We start from the raw sequence: 20,161 nt of genomic DNA on the forward strand, positions 1-20,161 counted from the left end.
ATAGTTTTGGAAGGTGCTGTTGAAGAGGCTGGCAAGTTGCTCTAGGTGGATCTTGTAGATGGTACATCTACATCTAGACTTTTACATTTATCACCATTGCGAAATGTATTATTTCGCTTTATCAAGATAAAGAAAGTAAACAGTGTCCTATGGTTTTCCACTTTTTTCCCCCAATCCAAGCAAAACCTATTCATCTCAATTCTGTTTCTTAGCTGTCAACCAACTCCCTATCCATCCTACTACATTTTCTCTTCTACCAGACATTTTACCATTCCTGAATTTTTCCAACAAGCCTCAGAGGAAATCCATAACTCTTTCCCACAATGCTATGGATGTTGGATCAATTGAAATTTTTAAGGCAGAGATCAATAAGATTTTTGTTAGTTATGGGAATCAAGCGATATGGAGCAAAGGCAGATAAATGTAGCGAGGTAAAGATCAGTCATAATCTAAATAATTCTGTTAAGGTCGATAAATCATATACTCCTTGTGAAGTGTACACATTCTATATTTTTTTATATATAGATGCTCAGTAACTTTGCAACCAAAAACAGTAATTTGAATTCTGGTCTGTTTTGCTTACTGTCACATCAATTCATATTTGTAAATTCTCACTGAACCATCTGGGAGACCTGCTTTGAATTTTAAAATGTAAATATTGTAGTAGTAATAAAGCTATGCCTCATGTTTTACAGCATATTAAATAAACTTCTGCTTTTTAGAAAATGGTTGATAAAGCTTTTCAAATTTCCCTGACATGGCCTAGCAGACTTGGGATTAATATTGTCCCAAAAGATTGACAATATTCCATCTTAAATTAGCAGCCAAACGTGTAAACTAGGTCACCCTTCTGGGATGGGAGTAGAAGGTAAACAAGATAAAATCAAATCTTCTGTCCTCATGTTTGCCAACCACCCTTTTCTTTGGGAATGGCAGACCATCCATCCAGACACATCCAGAAGAAATGCCTGAAACAGAACAATGACCATAGTAAAAACAAACAAAAAAAACATTCATTTTACTTCATAAAATAGATACAGAAACATGTTAAGGAGGAATTCTTCTTATTCTGCCTTCCAGTAATTTCTATGATCATTGCCTGAAAGAAGCACCATATTTTAAGCCAAAATGGTCCTCAACCATCAGGTTTGTGTTGTCATGAGACTTTTATCTTTTTTTTAGTGCAGTTTAATTCAGGTAAAATTTAGTCTCAGGTTTCAGCCACCGAAATTACCCAATTTGCCTAAACTGATTTGTTTTACATAATTTCCCAACTCCAACCAAACTAATTCCAGACATGAAATCATCATCCATACAATTCCTTGGAATCTTTCCCAATTTTTCCCCCTAACTAAGGGTTCTAAGACCCCCAATCCTTACACTAGCTAGGAGTTAGCACAGGTCAGTGAGCAAAAGGCTATACCTCACTGATAAAGGTTAATTCAGCACACATTTTCCATTTGGGAAAAATCATTAAAAAAAGACAAGCCAACCTTAAACCAAACTCCATCTGTTTCTGTTGAGCGAAAAGGAGCTTCTCTGCTGAGAATCTGTTGATGGCCCTAGGAAGAGAGATCATCCTGTATCCTAAATATTTGGATTGATTTTTGTCAAACTTTCTATTTACTTGATCATAAACTGACATCAGCGTATTCTTCCGGCCTACATGTACATCAAGCCTGGTAGGCATTTAATCTTAACTTGTACATTTGTTCCTTCGTAATCTGTAGTTGTTTCTGTCAAGTAAATGTAAGCAGTAATAACAAACACGTCTTAAATTGATTTCTTAGCCAAGTGTTTTATACAATTTGTATTTATAGAACATCTTTTAATGTAATAAAATATCATAGGGCACTTCATGGACAACACAAAACAAAAAATATACAGGAAAATTCAGAGAAAAGATAACCAATCTAGATCAGACATAATGCAATTTTAATAATAATTGGCCTATACTCATCATGGAAGAAAATTCATGCTGTGATGAAATCCAAGAAATTGAGCATTGGAGAGCCAGACATTCAGGGGAATGTTTCCCAGATGATTTTGTGGATTTACATTGTGATACTGGCGGTAAGTTTGTCCTTGTCTGCTTGGTCATGGAATTGCAGTTGCAGAGAACATTTTGAGAAGCTTCAAGCACGGACACTGTTGCAGAAACGGTTGCTTGGATGCCCCTTTGGAAGATTGGTTTGAAAGGACAGCGTTGGGAAAATTCACAAGTTCTGTCCTTGTGCACCTGTGTGGAGAAAATGGTGCAAAAACCTGCCACCCTGTGACCCAGGGGTGGGACAATGACCAAGTTTTTCAAGGGAAGTGGTTGTGGGGCACAGTTGAAAAAGGAGAAGGCTTGACCCTGGAGCAGGCGATAAGCAAATACAAGGTTGCTTCCGCTGCTTGTTGCTTTGAAGTAAATGAATAACCAGAAATGACTACAGAGTGAACAAGACTGTTATTGATGATTCAGATCAGGGAAATTCTGGTAGATCCACACAATTATAAACAAGGGGAGCAGAGCCAAGGTTTTGGAGCAGTGCACCATTTATTAAGATTGTACCCATTGAACCCAGATGACTGGGAGCTGTCTGATGAGAATCAGTAGCTAAATGCTTGAAGGAGCCAGAATTCTACCCAAGGAAGAGCTTTAAAGAACTGTGGCTGAAATAGTGCCTTATATACTGAGTGGGCTGCCTAGTTAGCCCATGAGATCTTTGTTGTATTTGCCATTAAACATATAATTTATAACTTATATTGACTAATTTGCCTGTTCATTCATATTTATGTTGATTTTGGCTTGATTGTTAAGTAGAAGCTATTAAGAAAAAGGTGAAATCTTGTCCGTTGGTTCTCCCCCCCCCATCATCAGTCGTTTGGTAAATTCAGTCCTTTCGGTAAGTTGATCTCCATGAGGATTAACACTGCTCAACTCAGAGCGCCAGCAATTCCATGTTGCGTACTGCTTGCATGTAAGGTCACCTATTAAAATAATTCAACATTCCTTCCTTGTGGATCTTTACTTTTTTTTAAAAAAAGATCTATAATTAGAATTCAGAAACATAGTGCATGTTAAATCAATCTTAATGTAAAATGTACCACTGATGAGGAAAAGAGATAATTATATTTGTTTAAACTTAACTGTAAAGCACAGCTGTTCTCATGTACTCGAAATAATTGTGCATCAAAAAGAATACATAAAAAAAGTGGCATTAGGTCATATGGCCTACAAGCTGCTTCGCCAATCAATAAGATCATAACTGATGTGCCCTTGGCTTCATGCCACATTTCTGCCTGTTCCCCATAACCCTCAACTCATCAGTTGGATCACCAGAATATGATATTAACAATATTTGCATATTTTTCCCACCCAATTTACATTGTGTTGTCTGCAGTGCTAATTTAATGCAAAGCAACCAAGCTTGGAAGTCATGCTGAGCTGGGGTCTACTCCATCCATTACAGAAGATGCCTAACCCAATAGACTGCAAGACATATGCAAATGGACTTGTGATAAGCATTCACAGTTGTTTTAAATGAAGTGTTTTGGACCTCAAGTTTTATAACCTAATCTTAATTAGAGCTCCCAACTGTGAAGTTTTTTTTCAACATTTACCCAATGATAATACTAAGTACTCCAATACCGCATCCACCAGCAGTCTTCATTCTTTATATTTCAGTTTGATGCCATTTTTTCTGCATCCATCAGATGATATTCCGCAAAAACATTTTAAGTTCTTCGAAAAGGATTTCTCAAAGGGGATATTAGCAGATTATTGCCCCAATGAAAGATGACAGATAATCCCATTTGTACACAGAGATTAATTCATGAATGACTTCAGTCATCTAATTTAAGTGAGCAATTCCTTCAGGATAGGACCACAACTCCAGGGAGATTTGCCACTGGAACACAGGACCTAGGAACAAAAGTAGGCCATTCAGCCCTTCAAGCTTATTCTGCCATTCGGTAAGATCATAGCTAATTTGTGGTCTCAATTCCGCTTTGCCTACCCGCCCATAACCCTCTATTCTTGTTTATCCAAGATCTATCCTATATTCCTGCTCTCAAGACCTACAGAATAAAGGTTTCAAACCATAAGCCAGATTTTCCTACAATAGAACATCTAACTTTTTCCTACACTTATCTAAAAATGTCTGAAAATTTTGAGGATGGGAGTAGAAATGTGCTCAAGATGTTGCAATTTTGCTAAAGTTAGACCAATTAATTTTGAGTGTGGCATTACTGATAGCGGTTTTTAAAAACGATGTGTGATCTAAAAAGTACTCAGGTGGTAAGAGAATGGCGGTTAGAAATTATTAATAGGCATCAGCTCAATGTTAGCACACACACCTCTTAAACCAGAAGTTGTGTGTTGAAATCACACTCCATAAAAATTTGAGTACATAATCTAACGTGGCTTATTATTGCAACATTGAAAGCGGATGCAAAGATCTTAATTAAATTTAGTTCTCCAAATATTCTGGTTAACATTTATCCCTCAAATCTTGCTTTTTTATTATGAGTACACTGCACCCATCACGTTTACCAACCAGATGTATAATTCTCCAGAACCAATGCAGGGGATCTATTATTTTGTAAATTGTGCTAGCGCATTTGAAATATTTTGGCATTGAAGAATGGAATACTCCTTTCCAGGCACACGCAGATCAAATGCAACAAAGCTAGCTACAGAATAAAAAACTTTCATTCTGCTCCAAGCCTCAAAACAGCAAACTCCACCCTCCACACAAGTGTGACATTTTCTATAGTAATCATTGTTTATTTGCAATTAATGCATACTTAGGTAATGCTGTGGCCCCACACCAAACAGGCACTGCCTCAAGATTGCTCAAATGTGTACGCATTATTTTGTAGAAAAAACCTGTAGTTTCATTATCACTTTCACTAGGCCATTAGATAAGATTACTACAACAGAGTTAAGGTACCATTAACAATATTAGGTTTACAAATGCACCTGAAACAAAATGCAAAATAAGTTATATTTATAGAGCACCTTTAACAATGTCCCAAGGCACTACATAGGAAACAAAATTATAGAAAAAATTTTAAACTGAGCTACATAAGGAGATATTAGGGCAGGTGACCAAAAGCTTGGTCAAGAACGTAGGTTCAAAATGTGCACCTTAAAAAGGAGTGGTAGAGGTTTAGTGAGTGAATTCGCAAGCTTAAGGTCTTGACAGCTGAAGGCACGGCCATCAATAGTAGAGTGATTAAAACCGTAAAATTGCTCAAGAAGCCAGAATTAAAAGGAGAGCAGATGACTCCAGGGGTTGTAGGGTTGGAGGAGATTATAGAGATAGGGAGTGGCAAGGCAATGATGGGATTTGAAAACAAAGAGGAGCTTTAAAAATCGAGATATGCTTAACTAGGAGCCAATGTAAGTCAGTAAGTTCAGGGGTGATGGATGAAGGGGACAGGAGTTTTGGACTAGCTCAATGTTCATGGAGGATAGAATGTGGGAAGCCAGCCAGGGTGCATTAGAATAGTCAAATTGTATCAGCTAATATGGGAGGCAGGAAGGAAAGTTGGGTGGTTGGCAGTTTAGTGGAAATAGGATCGAAGGAGTAGTAGGTAGTCTCATAGACCATAGTCCCTATTACACAATGCTTCATAGGTAAGCCAAAGTGAAAACACTTCAGCGGCTGCATATACAGCAAACATGATTCCTGGGCAGAATATACACAGATAAATCCCCATTCATACCTGGAGGCCACACCGGATTGAATTTATGTGCACAAATTTGGATGCAATAACTGTGCACTCCCTTTATTTTGCTAGAGAAATCGTCTTGCTCTTAAGAAGCTGCATCAAGTTCTGAATTCTCTAGAATTCTGACATATTTTTAAAAAAAGGCTCTGTGTTGTTTCTGTATTGTACTGTTTAAATAGGCTATTGCCTGAGAAAATGGCATAGTTTCCTGCGGAATGGTTTGCCACAAGCCCAGCCCTACTCAAACTCATTGGCTGACAGTGCTATTAACAGACACGTTGTACGTGCATTTCCACCATCAGCACGTAGAACTTTTTTTTAAAATTCATTCATGGGATGTGGGCTGTGCTGACTGGGCCAGCATTTATTGCCCATCCCTAGTTGCCCTTGAGAAGGTGGTGGTGAGCTGCCTTCTTGAACTGCTGCAGTCCACGTGGTGTAGGTACACCTGTGCTGTTAAGAAAGGAGTTCCAGGATTTTGACCCAGCGACAGTGAAAGAATTGATATATTTCCAAGTTAGGGTGGTGAATGACTTGGAGGGGAACACCCTCCTCCAGTAAGTCGTTTAATTGTCCACCACCATGGTGGCAGGACTGCAGAGCTTAGATCTGTTCCGTTGCTTGTGGGATCACTCAGCTCCATCACTTGCTGCTTATTGTTTGGCACATAAGTAGTCCTGTGTTACAGCTTCACCAAGTTGATACCTCATTTTTAGGTATGCCTGGTGCTGCTCCCGCTACAGCTGAGTGGCTTGCTAGGCTACTTCAGAGGGCATTTAACATTGCTGGAGTCACATATAGGCCAGACCAGGTTAGAATGATAGATCTCCTTCTCTAAGGGATGTTAGTGAACCCGATGGGTTTTTACAATGGGTTCGTGGTCATCATTAGACTTTTAAGACTGTCCAGATTTTTACCATCTGCAGCATTCAAACTCAGGTCCCCAGAGTATTACCCTGGGTCTTTGGATTACCAGTCCAGTGACAATACCGCTATGCCATAGCCTCAAGTGTGTTATTTTTAGACTATGAATACTAAACTATCTGAAGAACAAATATGACCTTACTTAGCACAAAATAAATCAGATGCAAGTTCTGAACATTTAGATTTATAACTTGCAACCAGCACTGATTCAGAAGTAAGTTTGTGTATTGTGTCCAAAGTTGCAATTTAAGAAATTTCTAATTTGTCACGTACTTAGGACTGGAAAAGATCAGGCCAATTTAGAACTAGGGGATCGCTATTTAAAAAGAAGGGATTGCTCATTTAAGATGAGCAGGTTGCTCCCAGTGCAGGCTCCTGGTCTTCTCTACATTGGGGAGACCAAATACAGACTGGGTGACTGCTTTGCAGAACATCTTCAGTCTCCACAAGCATGACCCAGACCTTCCTGTCACTGGCCATTTCAACACATCATCCTGCTCTCATGCCCATATGTCCGTCCTTGGCCCGCTTCAATGATCTAGTGAAGCCCAATGCAAACTGGAGGGATAGCACCTTAGCTTCTGATTAGGCACTTTACAGCCTTCCGGACTTAACATTGAGTTCAACAACTTCAGACCATGAATTCTCTCCTCTCTCCTTACCCCTTTTTAATTTTTTTTCAATCCATTTATTTTCATTTTTATTCATTGTTTTACCCACTTTTTTTTACAATCCCATTTTTCTATCTCCCCCCCCCCCCCCACAAAAAACCACCCCAAAATGGCCATCTGTCATTTGTTCCATGTTGTTCTTTCACAATGCTTACCCTTGTTCTGCAATTAACACTTTTGGATTTCTTACCTTTATCAGCACCTTCTTCAGCCCTTACCACTACTATTAACACACTTTTTGTTCATGACATCTTTGTCAATCTCTCCTTCGCCCCCATCTATTGCTGGCCTTCTATCCAGCTTCACCTGCTCCACCCTCCCTTAAACAGTATATATTTCATCACATCTACTTCTCTAGCTCTAAAAAAGGGTCATACTCGAAACGTTAACTCTATTTCTCTCTCCCCAGATGCCGTCAGACCTGCTGAGTTTTCCAGCATTTTTTGTTTTTATATGAGAAATGTTTGAGGGTCAGGAGTCTTTGGAATTCTCTTCCTCAAAAGGCAGTGGAAGCGGTCTTTAAATATTTTTAAGGCACAGGTAGATTCATGGTAAGCAAGGGGGTAACAGGTTATCGGGGGTGGGCGTGAATGTGGAGTGAGGTTACAAGCAGATCAGTCATGATCTTATTGAATGGAGGAGAAGGCTCGAGGGGCCGAGTGGCCTATTCCTGCTCCTAGTTTGTATGTATGGTTGTATATGTAATGCACACTTGTTCCACTAATTCCACCATCCCTTCCCCTCTTATCAAAATCCTTCTTCAATCCCTCAAAGGCAATCAGATTAGCCCTCTTCTGTCTGAACCTCGTTTTGGAGTGAAATTTGTCATCCAAGACAGATAGATCACAAACCAACATACAGGGATTCAATTCTCTGCTAATTTTAGAAAGATTACGTACCAAAATTTTGTTCTCATGAACAACATTCCTACATCCCAGGGAGCTAGTTTTACTTCACAGAGTTGAAAAGAGATGATGTACCCAAAATGAATGAGGTATGCCTTTTTAAAAATAATTCCTCAGCAAGGTAAATAATCAATTTAGAATTGAGAAAAACATTAGCAAAATCCATTTGAAGTTTATTCTGAGAAATAAACTCAAATATAAACATTATTAGGTATTGCTTACAGCATCATACTCTAAAATTTCTAATTTTCAGCATCAATTTAATGAAAAGACCATTATCATGCCTTTTCCCATCAAGCCACAAAAATTTAAGTTGCTGTTGTGACCTTGCATATCCTTTACTCCTCCTACACTATCAAGCCAAGTGTCTAATCTGGGTTCAACGAGGGTTGCAAAATAGCAGCACCAGCAGAGCCAGAAGTGAAATGTCAACATGGCAAAGCTAAATGTTAATCAAAATCAGTATGCCATAGACAGACGTAAGCAATCCCACAAATCAATGGATCAGGTCAGAGCTCGACAATCCTGCCAAAATCAGTCATGAAAAGGTAGCAAACATTTAAGGAATTACTGAAAGGAAGAGCCTCCATTTACAATCACAAGCATGGCAAAACCCAGCACCAAAGTTCAAAAGATGACTAAAGCATTTTCAACCATCTTCTGCCAAAACTTCCAATTAGATGATCCTTCTTGGTCTCCGCTCAAGATCTCTACTATCCCAGTTGTCAGTCTTCACCCAATTCAATTCACTCCATGTAACACCAAGAAATAGCTAAGTGCACTAGACACACAACAAAAGCAATATGCCCTAACAACATCCCAGCTAGAGTGCTCAAGATCTGTGTTTCAGAACTCGTCACACTCCTAAACCGTTCCAGCATACATAACGCACATTTACCTGACAATGCAAAAATTATCCAGGTATGCCCTATCCATAAAAGCAGAACAAATCCAGGGCCAATTATCGTCCCATCAACCTACTCCCAATAAACAAAGTCATGGAAGGTATCAACAGTACTAATGCACCAATAACTTGTTCATCAATACTCATTTGCTTCTACCAACATTATTTGACTCTAGACCTCATTAAAACTTTGGTCAATATATGGAAGCAAGAGTTAAATTCCAAGATCAGAGTAACTGCTCTCAGTTCAATGCAGCATTGACCAAGTACAACATCAAGGAGACCTAGCAAAGTGAAATTAATGGGATGTGGGATGGAGTTTGCAAAGGGGTAGGGGGTGGTGGGTGGGAAAGGCGGATCTCCAATAGCTGGAGTTGTATCTGGCACAAAGGAAGACGGTTCTTGGAGGCACAAATCATTTCAGTTCTAGGACTTGGCTACAGGAGTTGCTCAAGTGTCTTGACTGCCATTCACGTTCCCTCCATCATAAGTGAGGCTGTTCGCTGGTAATTGCAGGCTCCACTTGTAATTCCACAGAATGAAAAATTCGTGCCAACTTGTAGGTGACCAAGGCAACATCAAACTTGATGATAAGTAGCATGTAACAGTAACACCAACACCACCCAAGTGCCAGTCAAAGAGCATTCCCAAAAAGAGAGTCTAGTCAACCTCTGGTTGAGGTTAAACAGTATTACCAGAGTGCCCACCATCCTAGTGGTCACCACTGCCTGAAACACAATGGAAACAACCAAAAAAAGCTTTGTTTACTATAACAGCTCACTATTCTATAGTTAAGTGGCTCACCTTCCATCTCTCCAAAGCCTCTCCACCACCTGTAAGGCACAAGCCAGGAGTGTGATGAACACTACTTGCCTGGAAGGAAACTGCTGCACCAGCACTCCTAACTTCATTCAGCAGGAAATAATCTGCTTGATCGGCATCACATCAACTAGCTCAATTAAATACTTGCTAAGCCACCAACACAAGCGCATACAATTTCCACTGCAGCAAGTTGCTGGGGTCCTGTCAACAGCCCTGCCAAGATCAATAACCTCCACTACCTAGAAACAAGCAGATTTCAGGAACACAATCACCTCCAAGTTCCCCTCAAAGTCACACATAATCCTGATTTGGACAGATAATATTATTTGTCACTTGAGTAAAAATATGGAACACACTCTACATAATGCTGAGTATATGGCACTGCAGAAACTTAAGATGGCAGTCCGTCACCATCTTTTCAAGGGAAACTAGCGATGAACAATAAATATGTCAGCCTTGCCAGCAGTACCATAACCCAAAGAATGATTAGAAATTACTAGCATATATTTTTTTAAAAATTGAAGTTTGTCTTGAAGAAAAATGAAAAGGCATTTCCACCTCAAAACGTTCTTATTTCACTCATTCTCACCCTGCTTAGCAAAGCTATAGATGTCTACTGAAAATGATGGAATAATTTTTTTGTTTTAATCTACATTAAGATGTATGGCCAAGCATTGCTGATTATTCTGGCATCACCTGGCTGTAAGATGAACCAATATAAAAATAATATCCGTAAAGATTTTAATTCAACCAAGCTATATTTGAACTAACAGTTGGTTTCCTGACACTAGTTGGTATTGATCTTTCTCAACAGTGAAAGGGTTGTAATGGATGAAAGGCATTAATTTTGAAACTAGTTTTTACTGCTTGTGTCATTTAAAAAAAAACTGTATTTGGAAGTCAAACTGCTGGTGCTGTGTTTCATAAATTAAATAAAATCTATTTAGAAGCTGATATTCTGGCCTAGCAAGAAATGCCTGTTAGCTCACTTTACATCTATGTAATAAGATTGGTTTGCGAGATTAAAACATATTTAGTCCAGCTCTCAATTAATTGCTTCAATAGCACCACGTATCCCCCAACTCCATCAAAAAACACTTAACTGTTCTATTTAAGGGTAACTTTGGAGCAAAAGGAAAAATTATGCAGAATAAATCACATATAAACATCTTTAGTGATATCTTCACAATTTTTAAAATGGCTTTTAAGTACATTCTCATACATGACAAACCATTTTCTATTACAAAGAAAAATGCTTACTGCGTAACAACGTCTTAACCATCAAACAACACACAATGTGGTTTTCCAGTAAACACAAATGCAGAAAATATTTAAGAGTTAATTAAAAGTCAACAGGCCTACAAATGTAAAAAATCAAATTTTTAGTATCATTCTTGACAAGGATTGAACTGGACAAATCTGGTACATTGAGAGAGAATGATTTGGATCACACATGCATTCAAATATTTAGGTATGAAACTGGACCGTCTTACTCCAAAAAACCTTAAATCAGGTGTTTTGTAAATAACTTCCTATGTTTTTAACAAATGGAATATGTTGCAACATGTTTTTCCTTATCCTTCTGAAACATGAATATCCACATTCGAAGAGAAAGAACAAAATTCCACTCAATTTTAAGCATCAATAAGTTGTGTCTTATTCAGAAACCTGTATTGTCATTTTAAGAAAATGTTCTTTCAAATGGACATTTGCGTATTAGGTAAATAAAACTTCAATTTTTGAAATGCTATTAGGTCACTTGGTTTCCCTGTGGTCTAATGTTTCTTCTACCTACTGAATTGGGCTGGGTTTTGCTTACTGAAACAATGCTACACTTCCAAGCCTATTTTGCTTATTAGAAACATATGTGTACACTTCCATTGTGCACATCATTATGTTCAGAACAATGTTTGGTCAGATTAAATCTATCTCAACACCATTAACTTGCCTTAATTAGAAACTGGGGTAAAATGGAAAAAAAAAATCATGGTTAAAAAAGTTACACAATATTATACAGGATATTGAGCCGTTTAAAAGGTTTCACTCAATCATCCTTTTACAGTGAAAAAATATTATGCAGAACTTCTCCATGCTGAAGTTCAACTAATTCAAGTTTACTTTCAATCATCTAGATGGCGACAGCATTTAACTTTCAAACCCTATCAAAATCAAGAAACTGAACAAAGTTACAATGTAGTCTTGCAAACTATAATCGATCAAGTCAAGACAAAATATTATATCCCAAAGCAGTAAACTAGAGACAACTATTTTCTGGAAACACAAAACAAAAAACAAATTTCAACAGGAATCATGTTTGCCTGAAAAGTCACAAGTGACGACAACTCAATTAAGTTATTTATTCAGTTCAGTGGAACCAGTGGTCAGACAGCAGCTGTCTTTTACTTCAGAGAACCCAATATTCATTTGTTAAAAACTAAAATGCAGGTTCCACTGTACTTATAGCAAGCTTAGTTTGACATTCCTTTTTCCAATTGGTTTCTCATTCAGTTCACGAACAGCAGCCATTGCTTCATCAACCGTTTCAAATGTAATTACTGCATCGCCTGCAGGTAATCCCTTCTCATTGTACCGTACAGTGACGGACTCCGGAATAACACGATAGCCATAGAAGAAATCCAGTATTTCATCAACTGAGATTTTGAAGGGCAGGTTGAAAGCCTTCACAACAGCCATACCATTGGACATTCCCATTTGACCTTGGTAGCCTGAATCAAATCGAGATCCATATCCTCCTCCACTGTAGCCCCCAAAATTGCTGCTTCCAGTGTTATACCCTCCATAAAGTCCTGCTTCTTGGCCATACCTTTGTCCTTGCATGGATGATACAGAACCCAAATTACCAGAAGGTTCAAAGAAATGCTTAGCTAATTCATGCATATCAAGAGATAATGAGTGATCACTACCCCTACCATATGAACCGAAGTAATCGCTCTCCTTTTGACCTTTGGTTCTTTCATGCACAGAACCGACACCAAGTTCAAGCACCTCTTCTGAAGTAACCAGCTTTAGTACAACTTCTCTTCCTCCAAGCCTTTTACCATATAAGCGCTCAGCCCTTAGTACTTCATCTTCAGACTTGAACTTGACCAGAGCCTCCCCTAGTCCAATGCCATTACTATCAACAAGTATTTGGATCCCATGGTCAGCCACACCAAATCCTTCAAAGAATTTATAGATCTCAGATTTGGAGATATCAAACGGAAGGTTACGAACATAAATGTACAATCTTGATGAGGAGTGTGCTCCTTCTCTGGACTGGTATCTTTTCTCTTCAATTCTATAGGTAGATTTTTCTCTTGATCTTTGCTTCTTAGCAGTGTCCATCAACTCCAACATTGCTTTTTTAGCAATAGGATATAGATAAACTGCACGGTTTGCAATACATGTCTTATGGTACCTTAGAGCTTTGCGATGTTCAGCAGCATTTTTAAACTTCACAAAACCCTCCTTAGTACTTTTACCATGGATGTCATATACAAGGTAAATCTGGTCATCTGTCACGTTCAGTTCATCAAAGAAATTTCGTACATCTTTTTTTGAGATGCCATAGGGCATATTTTTCATCTGCACCCAATAATCTTGATCATGAGGTGAGTGAGATCGTGACCTGCGCCTTCGAGGTGATCTTGATCGAGTTCGGGAATGGAAATATTTCTCTTCATGAGGAGGGGAACGACCTCTATTATCTCGATTTAGATCTGAATGCCTATCGTCTATAAACAAGTCGGTTCCCCCAGAAATCCACTCAAGCTCGGTGGCTCGATACACCTCTACAAATCTCTGCCCCATGTATTTTTTGTGACGTTTCAGTCCTTCAGCAGCATCCCAAGGACTGGCGAACCGTACAAAACCCTCTCCATTATTCAGACCCCGATAATCCTTTTTTAGATGAACTGCTTCAACTTGTAAGCCATGGAAAAATTCTCTTACTTGCAGCTCTCTTGCAGAATATGGCATGCCATGCAAACGCAAGTAAACATCATCAGGATTAAAAGCTCCTTGTTCTCTCCTTTGATTGTAAACTGAATTGTCAAAGGAATCCATTGCCCCGGAGCCATTAAATTTATCCAAACTATCACTCATTCTTCTAGAAGCCATTCCAAATAATGCAGACATGGAGGAAGCAGGAGTAACAGGAATGTCCTGTGGAGAAGATAGAGCCACTGTGGACATATTACCACTCATCATGGGATCCATGCGAGAGCCATAGTTGTTCATATCAGAATTTCCAACTTCACTTGGATGAAATGCATCCCTATTAATTCCATGTTGCATAGCTGCAACTAAGTTTTCAGCTAGTGTAGAAGACATGCTACCTAACCCACCTGTGCCAGGGCTGCTGAATCCCGACCTTCTATAGCTGGATGCTTCTCCACTGGAGCGTGCGTATCTCTTACGACTCATCTCAATTGTACTCTGCATTTCATTTCTGCTACTTAGTGTTAGCTTTGTTCTGCTTCCTTTAAGAAATTCACCTGATCTCATCAAAGCAAGTCGTGCATCTTCATCTGTAGCAAATACAATAAATGCCTCTCCCAGTTCACCACCAATTATATGCACCCCTCCATCAGGAATGGTTAATCTAGAGAAGTAGTGACGAATATCCAAGGTTCCTGCAGAAGCTGGGAGCCCCTGCAAACGGATGACCACAGCCATGCTGAGCTCTATCAATAGAAAAAGTTACCTGCAGGCAAGAAAGGCACACAGGATGATGTCAAATTATGTTAAAAAGGTTCTGGATACTGCATTAACTTCCAAAATTATAATAAGTCAGAAATGCTCATGTTATTAAAACAAATTCTTCTTACTTGGCACAAACTCTTTTTTTTTTAAACATTGAGTTTCACTTCAAAAATATAACCATCAAATCTCAAAAACTCCCAATTCGTGAACCACCTCCAAATGCACTAGAGTTGCTTTTGAAGATGTCCTCCATGCCACAAGTTCTCCACAATGGTCTGGTAAATGACTGAAATTGTAGTTAATGTGAAAAATTTATAAACTATTTCAATTCAGCAATTGCACCTCAGTGGAGTGCAATTCACCCTGAAATAATGTGATGGATCAAAGTTCAGATGGTTTTATTTGTACATCGATGGAACATCAAAACTGCTGTCAGGCTAAGTGCAGCATACTACTACTGCATTCTTCCTTCTCCAAACAAGGAATTTAAAGAGGTGTTTAAGATTCCACCAAAATTAGCCAATGACAAAACATGACTAATTTCCTAACTGCAACCGAGGTCCTCTGTGCATAGAGTCCATCACACCTTTCCTCCCACACTTCCTACCAATTAGCTTCACACTAGTGGCAGGCAAATCCTACTTATTGTATACACACACAAAACAATCAAGCCAGTAACTGATTTTTTTCCTTCAATTATTCCTCTGAACTCTGTGAGACAAACAACTCCAGATATAAAAGCAACACCAAAATCCATGACCGTGCCATTTTCAAAAAATTCCAGGAATTGAAAAATCCACTACTGCACATGACTCATCAGAATTATTAGGTCTAATGGATGGCTTTTTCAGGTAGGTTACAATATTAACATTGTTGTGAAAATATCAGATACTGCGGACTGGATTCTAAGTTCATTTGACAACATAGAATTTGCATTTCACACATCCTGAATACTTACTTTTTGAATTACTCAAATCTTGATCCTTTTGAAGTTATTGTCCTTAGGTTTATGACTTTAGGTGATTACTTGCTCCAAAAGGAAACAGATGGAAAGTGACAATTTTGTGGTATGAAATATGCTCATTTTTAAATTGACCCTAAATGGATCATGCAGGCCATCACCTGCTCAGATAACTGCTTCCTGATCTAGGGACAGTAGAGCTGCAAAATTAGCACAGTGGGGATTAGATATAATTTGCACAGGTTTCTAAAATAAAGCAAGACCACAAAGAGCTGGCAGAACTTAAATTGTTTTCAATTGCATCCATATCCTATTTTTTTTCTGCCCAGCAACAATCGCAAAAACAAAAACTCAATGCACTTTGGACAGAATTCTAGATTACCCCATGGATTGAACTAAGCAGCAGTAAACAGCAACTGAGGGACTCCAAGAATCTAAAGGTCAGATATTCCAAATTTTGTCAGCAAATGTGTCATCCATTTTCAAATAAACAAGAAAAAACCTCAAAAATGCTACTCAAGACAAATTTAAATTTTAGCCCTATATTTGACATCAAGATACTTCTTCCAGGAGTGTCTAAGTTGAATTTGGAAAACAATTAAACTGTATATTTTCTAATTATTGCCTTATTGGGTGAAGAAACCCTGCATTAAAAACACAAAAAATATGATGCACGGGAAATGCAAGTGCTCTAGAGCTAGGTATGCACAATAAAAAGTTCCTACCCATACAAAGTCACTTGCAAAATGACAAATCCATACAGACAAGCTGTTTTTCACTCTGCATTCTGGCTCAGGAATCACTTTTCATAATTGAGCCATAATATTTGCATTAAAACTCAAGTGTTATTGGATGTCTTATCCCAATTAAGAGATTTTCAGTTATCTATCATCTGTACCACACTTACCCGTCAAAAGGAGTTTCTTTTCAGGTGAAACCTCTCGGACAGGTTCGTTAAAATCAACTCTATAGACTGCAAAAAAAATTCAACAAGGTCAAACCTGTAACAAATGCAATTACAACCAAGATAATATTGGGATGATCAAGCTAATAATTTCAACTAGCTGATATCGAATACATTTTATATAAATTAGAAACATTTTAATAGTGCTAAATCTCGATGTGTTCACACCAAAACTACATTATCCAAACCAATTTAAAATTCAGAAAAAAATCTGCATCCTCGTTCAAACGAATAAATTTAGATCTAAGATAAAAGCAAAAAACTGCGGATGCTGGAAATCCAAAACAAAAAAAAACCTGGAAAAACTCAGCAGGTCTGGCAGCATCGAGTCCATATGGCAGTCATAGGGACTCGAAATGCTAACTGTATTCCTCTCCGCAGATGCTGCCAGACCTGTTGAGTTTTTCCAGGTATTTTTATTTTTGTTTTAAATTTAGATCTATGTGCTTTCCTTTATAGAATTATAAAAAAAACTTCCATCCACAGCTTCACCAAATTGTTCCACACGATAACAGAATTAGCAAAGTATTGTTATAGAGACTGATAAACGTTTTCGAAAACGTTTAACCCACGGTTCATCTCGTCTAGGCATGAAGAAGATTGAATCGAAAAAAAAACTCAAACATTACCAGAAGCCGAACGCAAGCAGAAACCGGACAGAAACATAAAACTCTTTCCAAACAACTTACAATTATATAGTACCTTTAAATATGGTAAAACATCCCAACGCACTTCACGGGAGTGTTATCAAAATAAATTTACCAACAAGCTAGTTAATGAGATATTAAGGCAAAGGATCAAAAGCTTGGCCAAACACACGGGTTTTAAAAAGCAGCTTGAAGGGGGGTAGGGGAGGGGTGTGTTCTGGTGGAGAGATGTTTCGAAAAGGAATTCCAGAGCTGAGAGCAAGGTACAGCAGTGAATGAAAAAAAAAGTAAAACAGAAACCATACATTGGTTTGACAACTCAAAATCAGGGACTTTAAAATTAAAATGTGTACACTTGTTTCGGCCATTGGAGTTAACATGACTTCAATCTATATGCAATGACGTCTCTCCCGCTGAAAGAGAAATTGGTTTCAAATTATATTTTTGTCTCGGAAAACCGCAAAACCACTTTAACAGCTTGGATAACAGCGCTAGTTAGATAATCAAGTGTTTGGGTTTGTTCAATTGTTCAAACTCAACTCGGCCTAAGAAATGAACCTTATGTCTCCATGTAAAATACCATTTACCTTCTTTTGCTTTCTCCTCAAATTTGTAGCATTCTCTTTTCCAAATGCAGATGAAGTTTGCTGAAGCAATGAAGAACCAAAAGTCCAATTCTGCTCCGATGGGGGAATGAAGGAAAACTGTAAGAATCAGTGTGTTTCAAATTGGGGGGAGGGTGGATGCAGCCCCTCTCCCGAACAAAATAAAACCCCTGAACCACACAGCAATGTACCGGGACTAGAATCAAAAATCAGGCGGCAAGACAGTAACCGGGCTGCAGCGATAATCCCCTCCCCTTCCTCAGACCCTCACCCCTCCCCCCACTCCAACTCCAACTCCGCTCCGGCGGCCTCCACCATGACACCAGCCTCCCATCCACTGGGGGGGCTACATCCACCCGAGGGGAGGGAGACCGAGCCCCTCAGCAAACTAAAACCGCTGCTTCGGCCTCAATAGCCGCCCCACGGAAAGATAGGGAGGGGGAAGCGGGGTTAAAGGGATGCAGAAGCGAGCCCATACCCAACCGGCCTCCTTTTCTTTTTTTTTCCCTCTCTCTCTCTCTCCGTCTGTCAACGACACGATGGCGCTTCCGCAGCGTCGGGAAAGAGAGGTCCCGCCAGCTCTGTATTTATCATGTTTATATAATAAATCGCCATCGTCTTCATTCGCGACCTTGACGGTCACCGGAGCTTTAAGGTTTTCTAAAATGGTTTAACTATTGAAGTTGATATTTTATCACGGTATTTGAATCTGTGGTGCATTTTTATTTTTTTTTCTCTAAATGGGAGTTACTGTGAAGCGCGGAGCAGCCAGGACCTGCCGGCTGCCCCGGTGCGTTGTGGGAGTGCAGGGGGGCGGTTGGCTCCGGCCATGGCGACCGGGAAGCTGCAGTTCTTCTGGAGCCCGCTGGCGCTGCTGACGCTGGCGCTGGCGCTGGGCCAGACTATCGACCAGTCCTTGCCTTTCGAAACCGTGCAGAACTGCACAAAGAAACAGTATTTCGATATTTCCCGAATGATATGCACGCCCTGTGGGGCCAACCAGCAGACAAGCAGGGATGGTGGGTGAAAAGTTGTCAGTTTGTGAGGGGGTAGCTGATGGTGCTCAGCGCCAGGTGCAGAAATCACTGTAAACCGAGCTACAGTTTGTTTTACCAGATAATGTTCTGTATCTGTAATATATACTAATAGGAGCAGGTGATAGAAAGCTTAAGATAGTCTGTGCCGATCGAAAAACGAGCCACCCAGCCTAAACCCACTTTCCAGCACTTGGTCCATAGCCCTGCCGGTTACTGCACTTGAAGTGCATAATCAGACGCCTTCTCAATGATATGAAGAGTTTCTGCCTCTATCACCTTTCAGGCAGTGAATTCCAGACCCCCACGACCCTTTGGGTGAAAAAAAAACCTCTTCTCTTCTCAAATCTTTCCACAAATCACTTTAAATCTATGCCTCCTATAGTCAGTGACCACTCTGCTAAAGCAAATTGGCCCTTCCCATCCACTCCATCCAGGCCCCTCACAATTTTGTACATTTCAATCAAATCTCTCCTCCGCCTCTTCTATTTCAAGAAGAAAAACCCCAGCCTTTCCAATCTTTCCTTGTAGCTGCAATTTTCCAGTCCTGGCAATGTCTTCGTAAATCTCCTGTGTACCCTCTCTCATTCCTTTCTGTAATGAGGTGACCAAAACTGCAGTTGTGGCCTAACTAATGATTTATACAGTTCCAGCATAACCTCCCCCCTCTTTTGTTCCATGCCTCGAGTAATAGATAATAAAATTCCATATGCCTTCTTAATACCTTGTCAACTTGTCCAGGGATCTGTGGACATTCACTCCCTCACTTCCTCTACTCCTCTCAGTATCCTGCCATTTAATGTGTAGTCCTTTGCCTTGTTTGACCTCTGCAAGTGCATCACCTTACACTTCTCTGCGTTCAATTCTATTTGCCACTTGTTTGCCTACCTGACCAGTCCATTGATATCTTCCTGTAATCTACAGCAAGCCTCCTCGCTGTTGAACGTGTGGCCAATTTTTGTGTCACCTGCAAACTTCTTAATCATTTCACCTACGTTTAGGTCCAAAATATTAATATATAGTACAAAAGGCAGGGAACCCTACTGGACTGTAATTATTCGGCCTACCCCTCACTCCCCTTTTAAATAAAGGTACAGTGTTGTTAGCAGATCTCCAATCCTCCAATACCTGACGTGTATCCAGGATTGGAAAATATTGGTCACCCCATCTGCAATTTCCTTCCTAGCTTCTTTTAACAGACTGGGGTACATTTCATCCAGCCCTGGTGATTTATCCACTTTGAAGGCTGCTAATCCCCTTAATACTTACTCTCTCCTTATGTTTATCACAACCAAT

The 20,161-nt window shown here is 39.4% G+C and overlaps 2 protein-coding genes across 5 annotated transcripts in view; one reads left to right on the forward strand and one right to left on the reverse strand.

Annotated features, from left to right (window-relative positions):
• Nucleotides 1-499: 499 nt before the first annotated feature.
• LOC121278934 (RNA-binding protein 12-like) lies at nucleotides 500-18,441 on the reverse strand. Of its 4 annotated transcripts, XR_005943298.1 has the most exons (6): nucleotides 18,310-18,441; nucleotides 17,814-17,903; nucleotides 16,523-16,588; nucleotides 15,613-15,815; nucleotides 1,494-1,562; nucleotides 500-968 (listed from the first exon to the last, which is right to left on the reverse strand). XR_005943298.1 is itself a non-coding variant. In XM_041189501.1 (5 exons), the coding sequence occupies exon 5, from the start codon at nucleotides 14,625-14,627 to the stop codon at nucleotides 12,408-12,410; it is 2,220 nt and encodes a 739-aa protein (XP_041045435.1). In that variant the 5' UTR covers nucleotides 14,628-14,655; nucleotides 15,613-15,815; nucleotides 16,523-16,588; nucleotides 17,814-17,903; nucleotides 18,310-18,415; the 3' UTR covers nucleotides 11,121-12,407. The 4 variants fall into 4 exon arrangements, 2 of the variants coding, with proteins under 2 accessions (XP_041045435.1, XP_041045434.1); XR_005943297.1 differs by lacking the exon at nucleotides 15,613-15,815 and having other exon boundaries at nucleotides 18,310-18,416; XM_041189501.1 differs by lacking the exons at nucleotides 500-968; nucleotides 1,494-1,562 and adding an exon at nucleotides 11,121-14,655 and having other exon boundaries at nucleotides 18,310-18,415.
• A 219-nt stretch (nucleotides 18,442-18,660) lies between these two features.
• The window catches only part of tmem67 (transmembrane protein 67), a 287,301-nt gene continuing 285,800 nt past the window's right edge, over nucleotides 18,661-20,161 (forward strand). Inside the window, exon 1 of the mRNA XM_041189291.1 lies at nucleotides 18,661-18,850. Within this exon, the coding sequence (XP_041045225.1) occupies nucleotides 18,661-18,850 (190 nt within the window). The remainder of the gene's footprint in view (nucleotides 18,851-20,161) is intronic.

This window comes from Carcharodon carcharias, chromosome 6 (genome assembly GCF_017639515.1).
Source record: "Carcharodon carcharias isolate sCarCar2 chromosome 6, sCarCar2.pri, whole genome shotgun sequence".
NCBI classification, from domain to species: Eukaryota; Metazoa; Chordata; class Chondrichthyes; order Lamniformes; family Lamnidae; genus Carcharodon; species Carcharodon carcharias.

Coding starts and splice junctions, on each gene's coding strand:
- LOC121278934 (XM_041189500.1), bottom strand. CDS start 14,627: ATGGCTGTGGTCATCCGTTTGCAGGGGCTCCCAGCTTCTGCAGGAACC.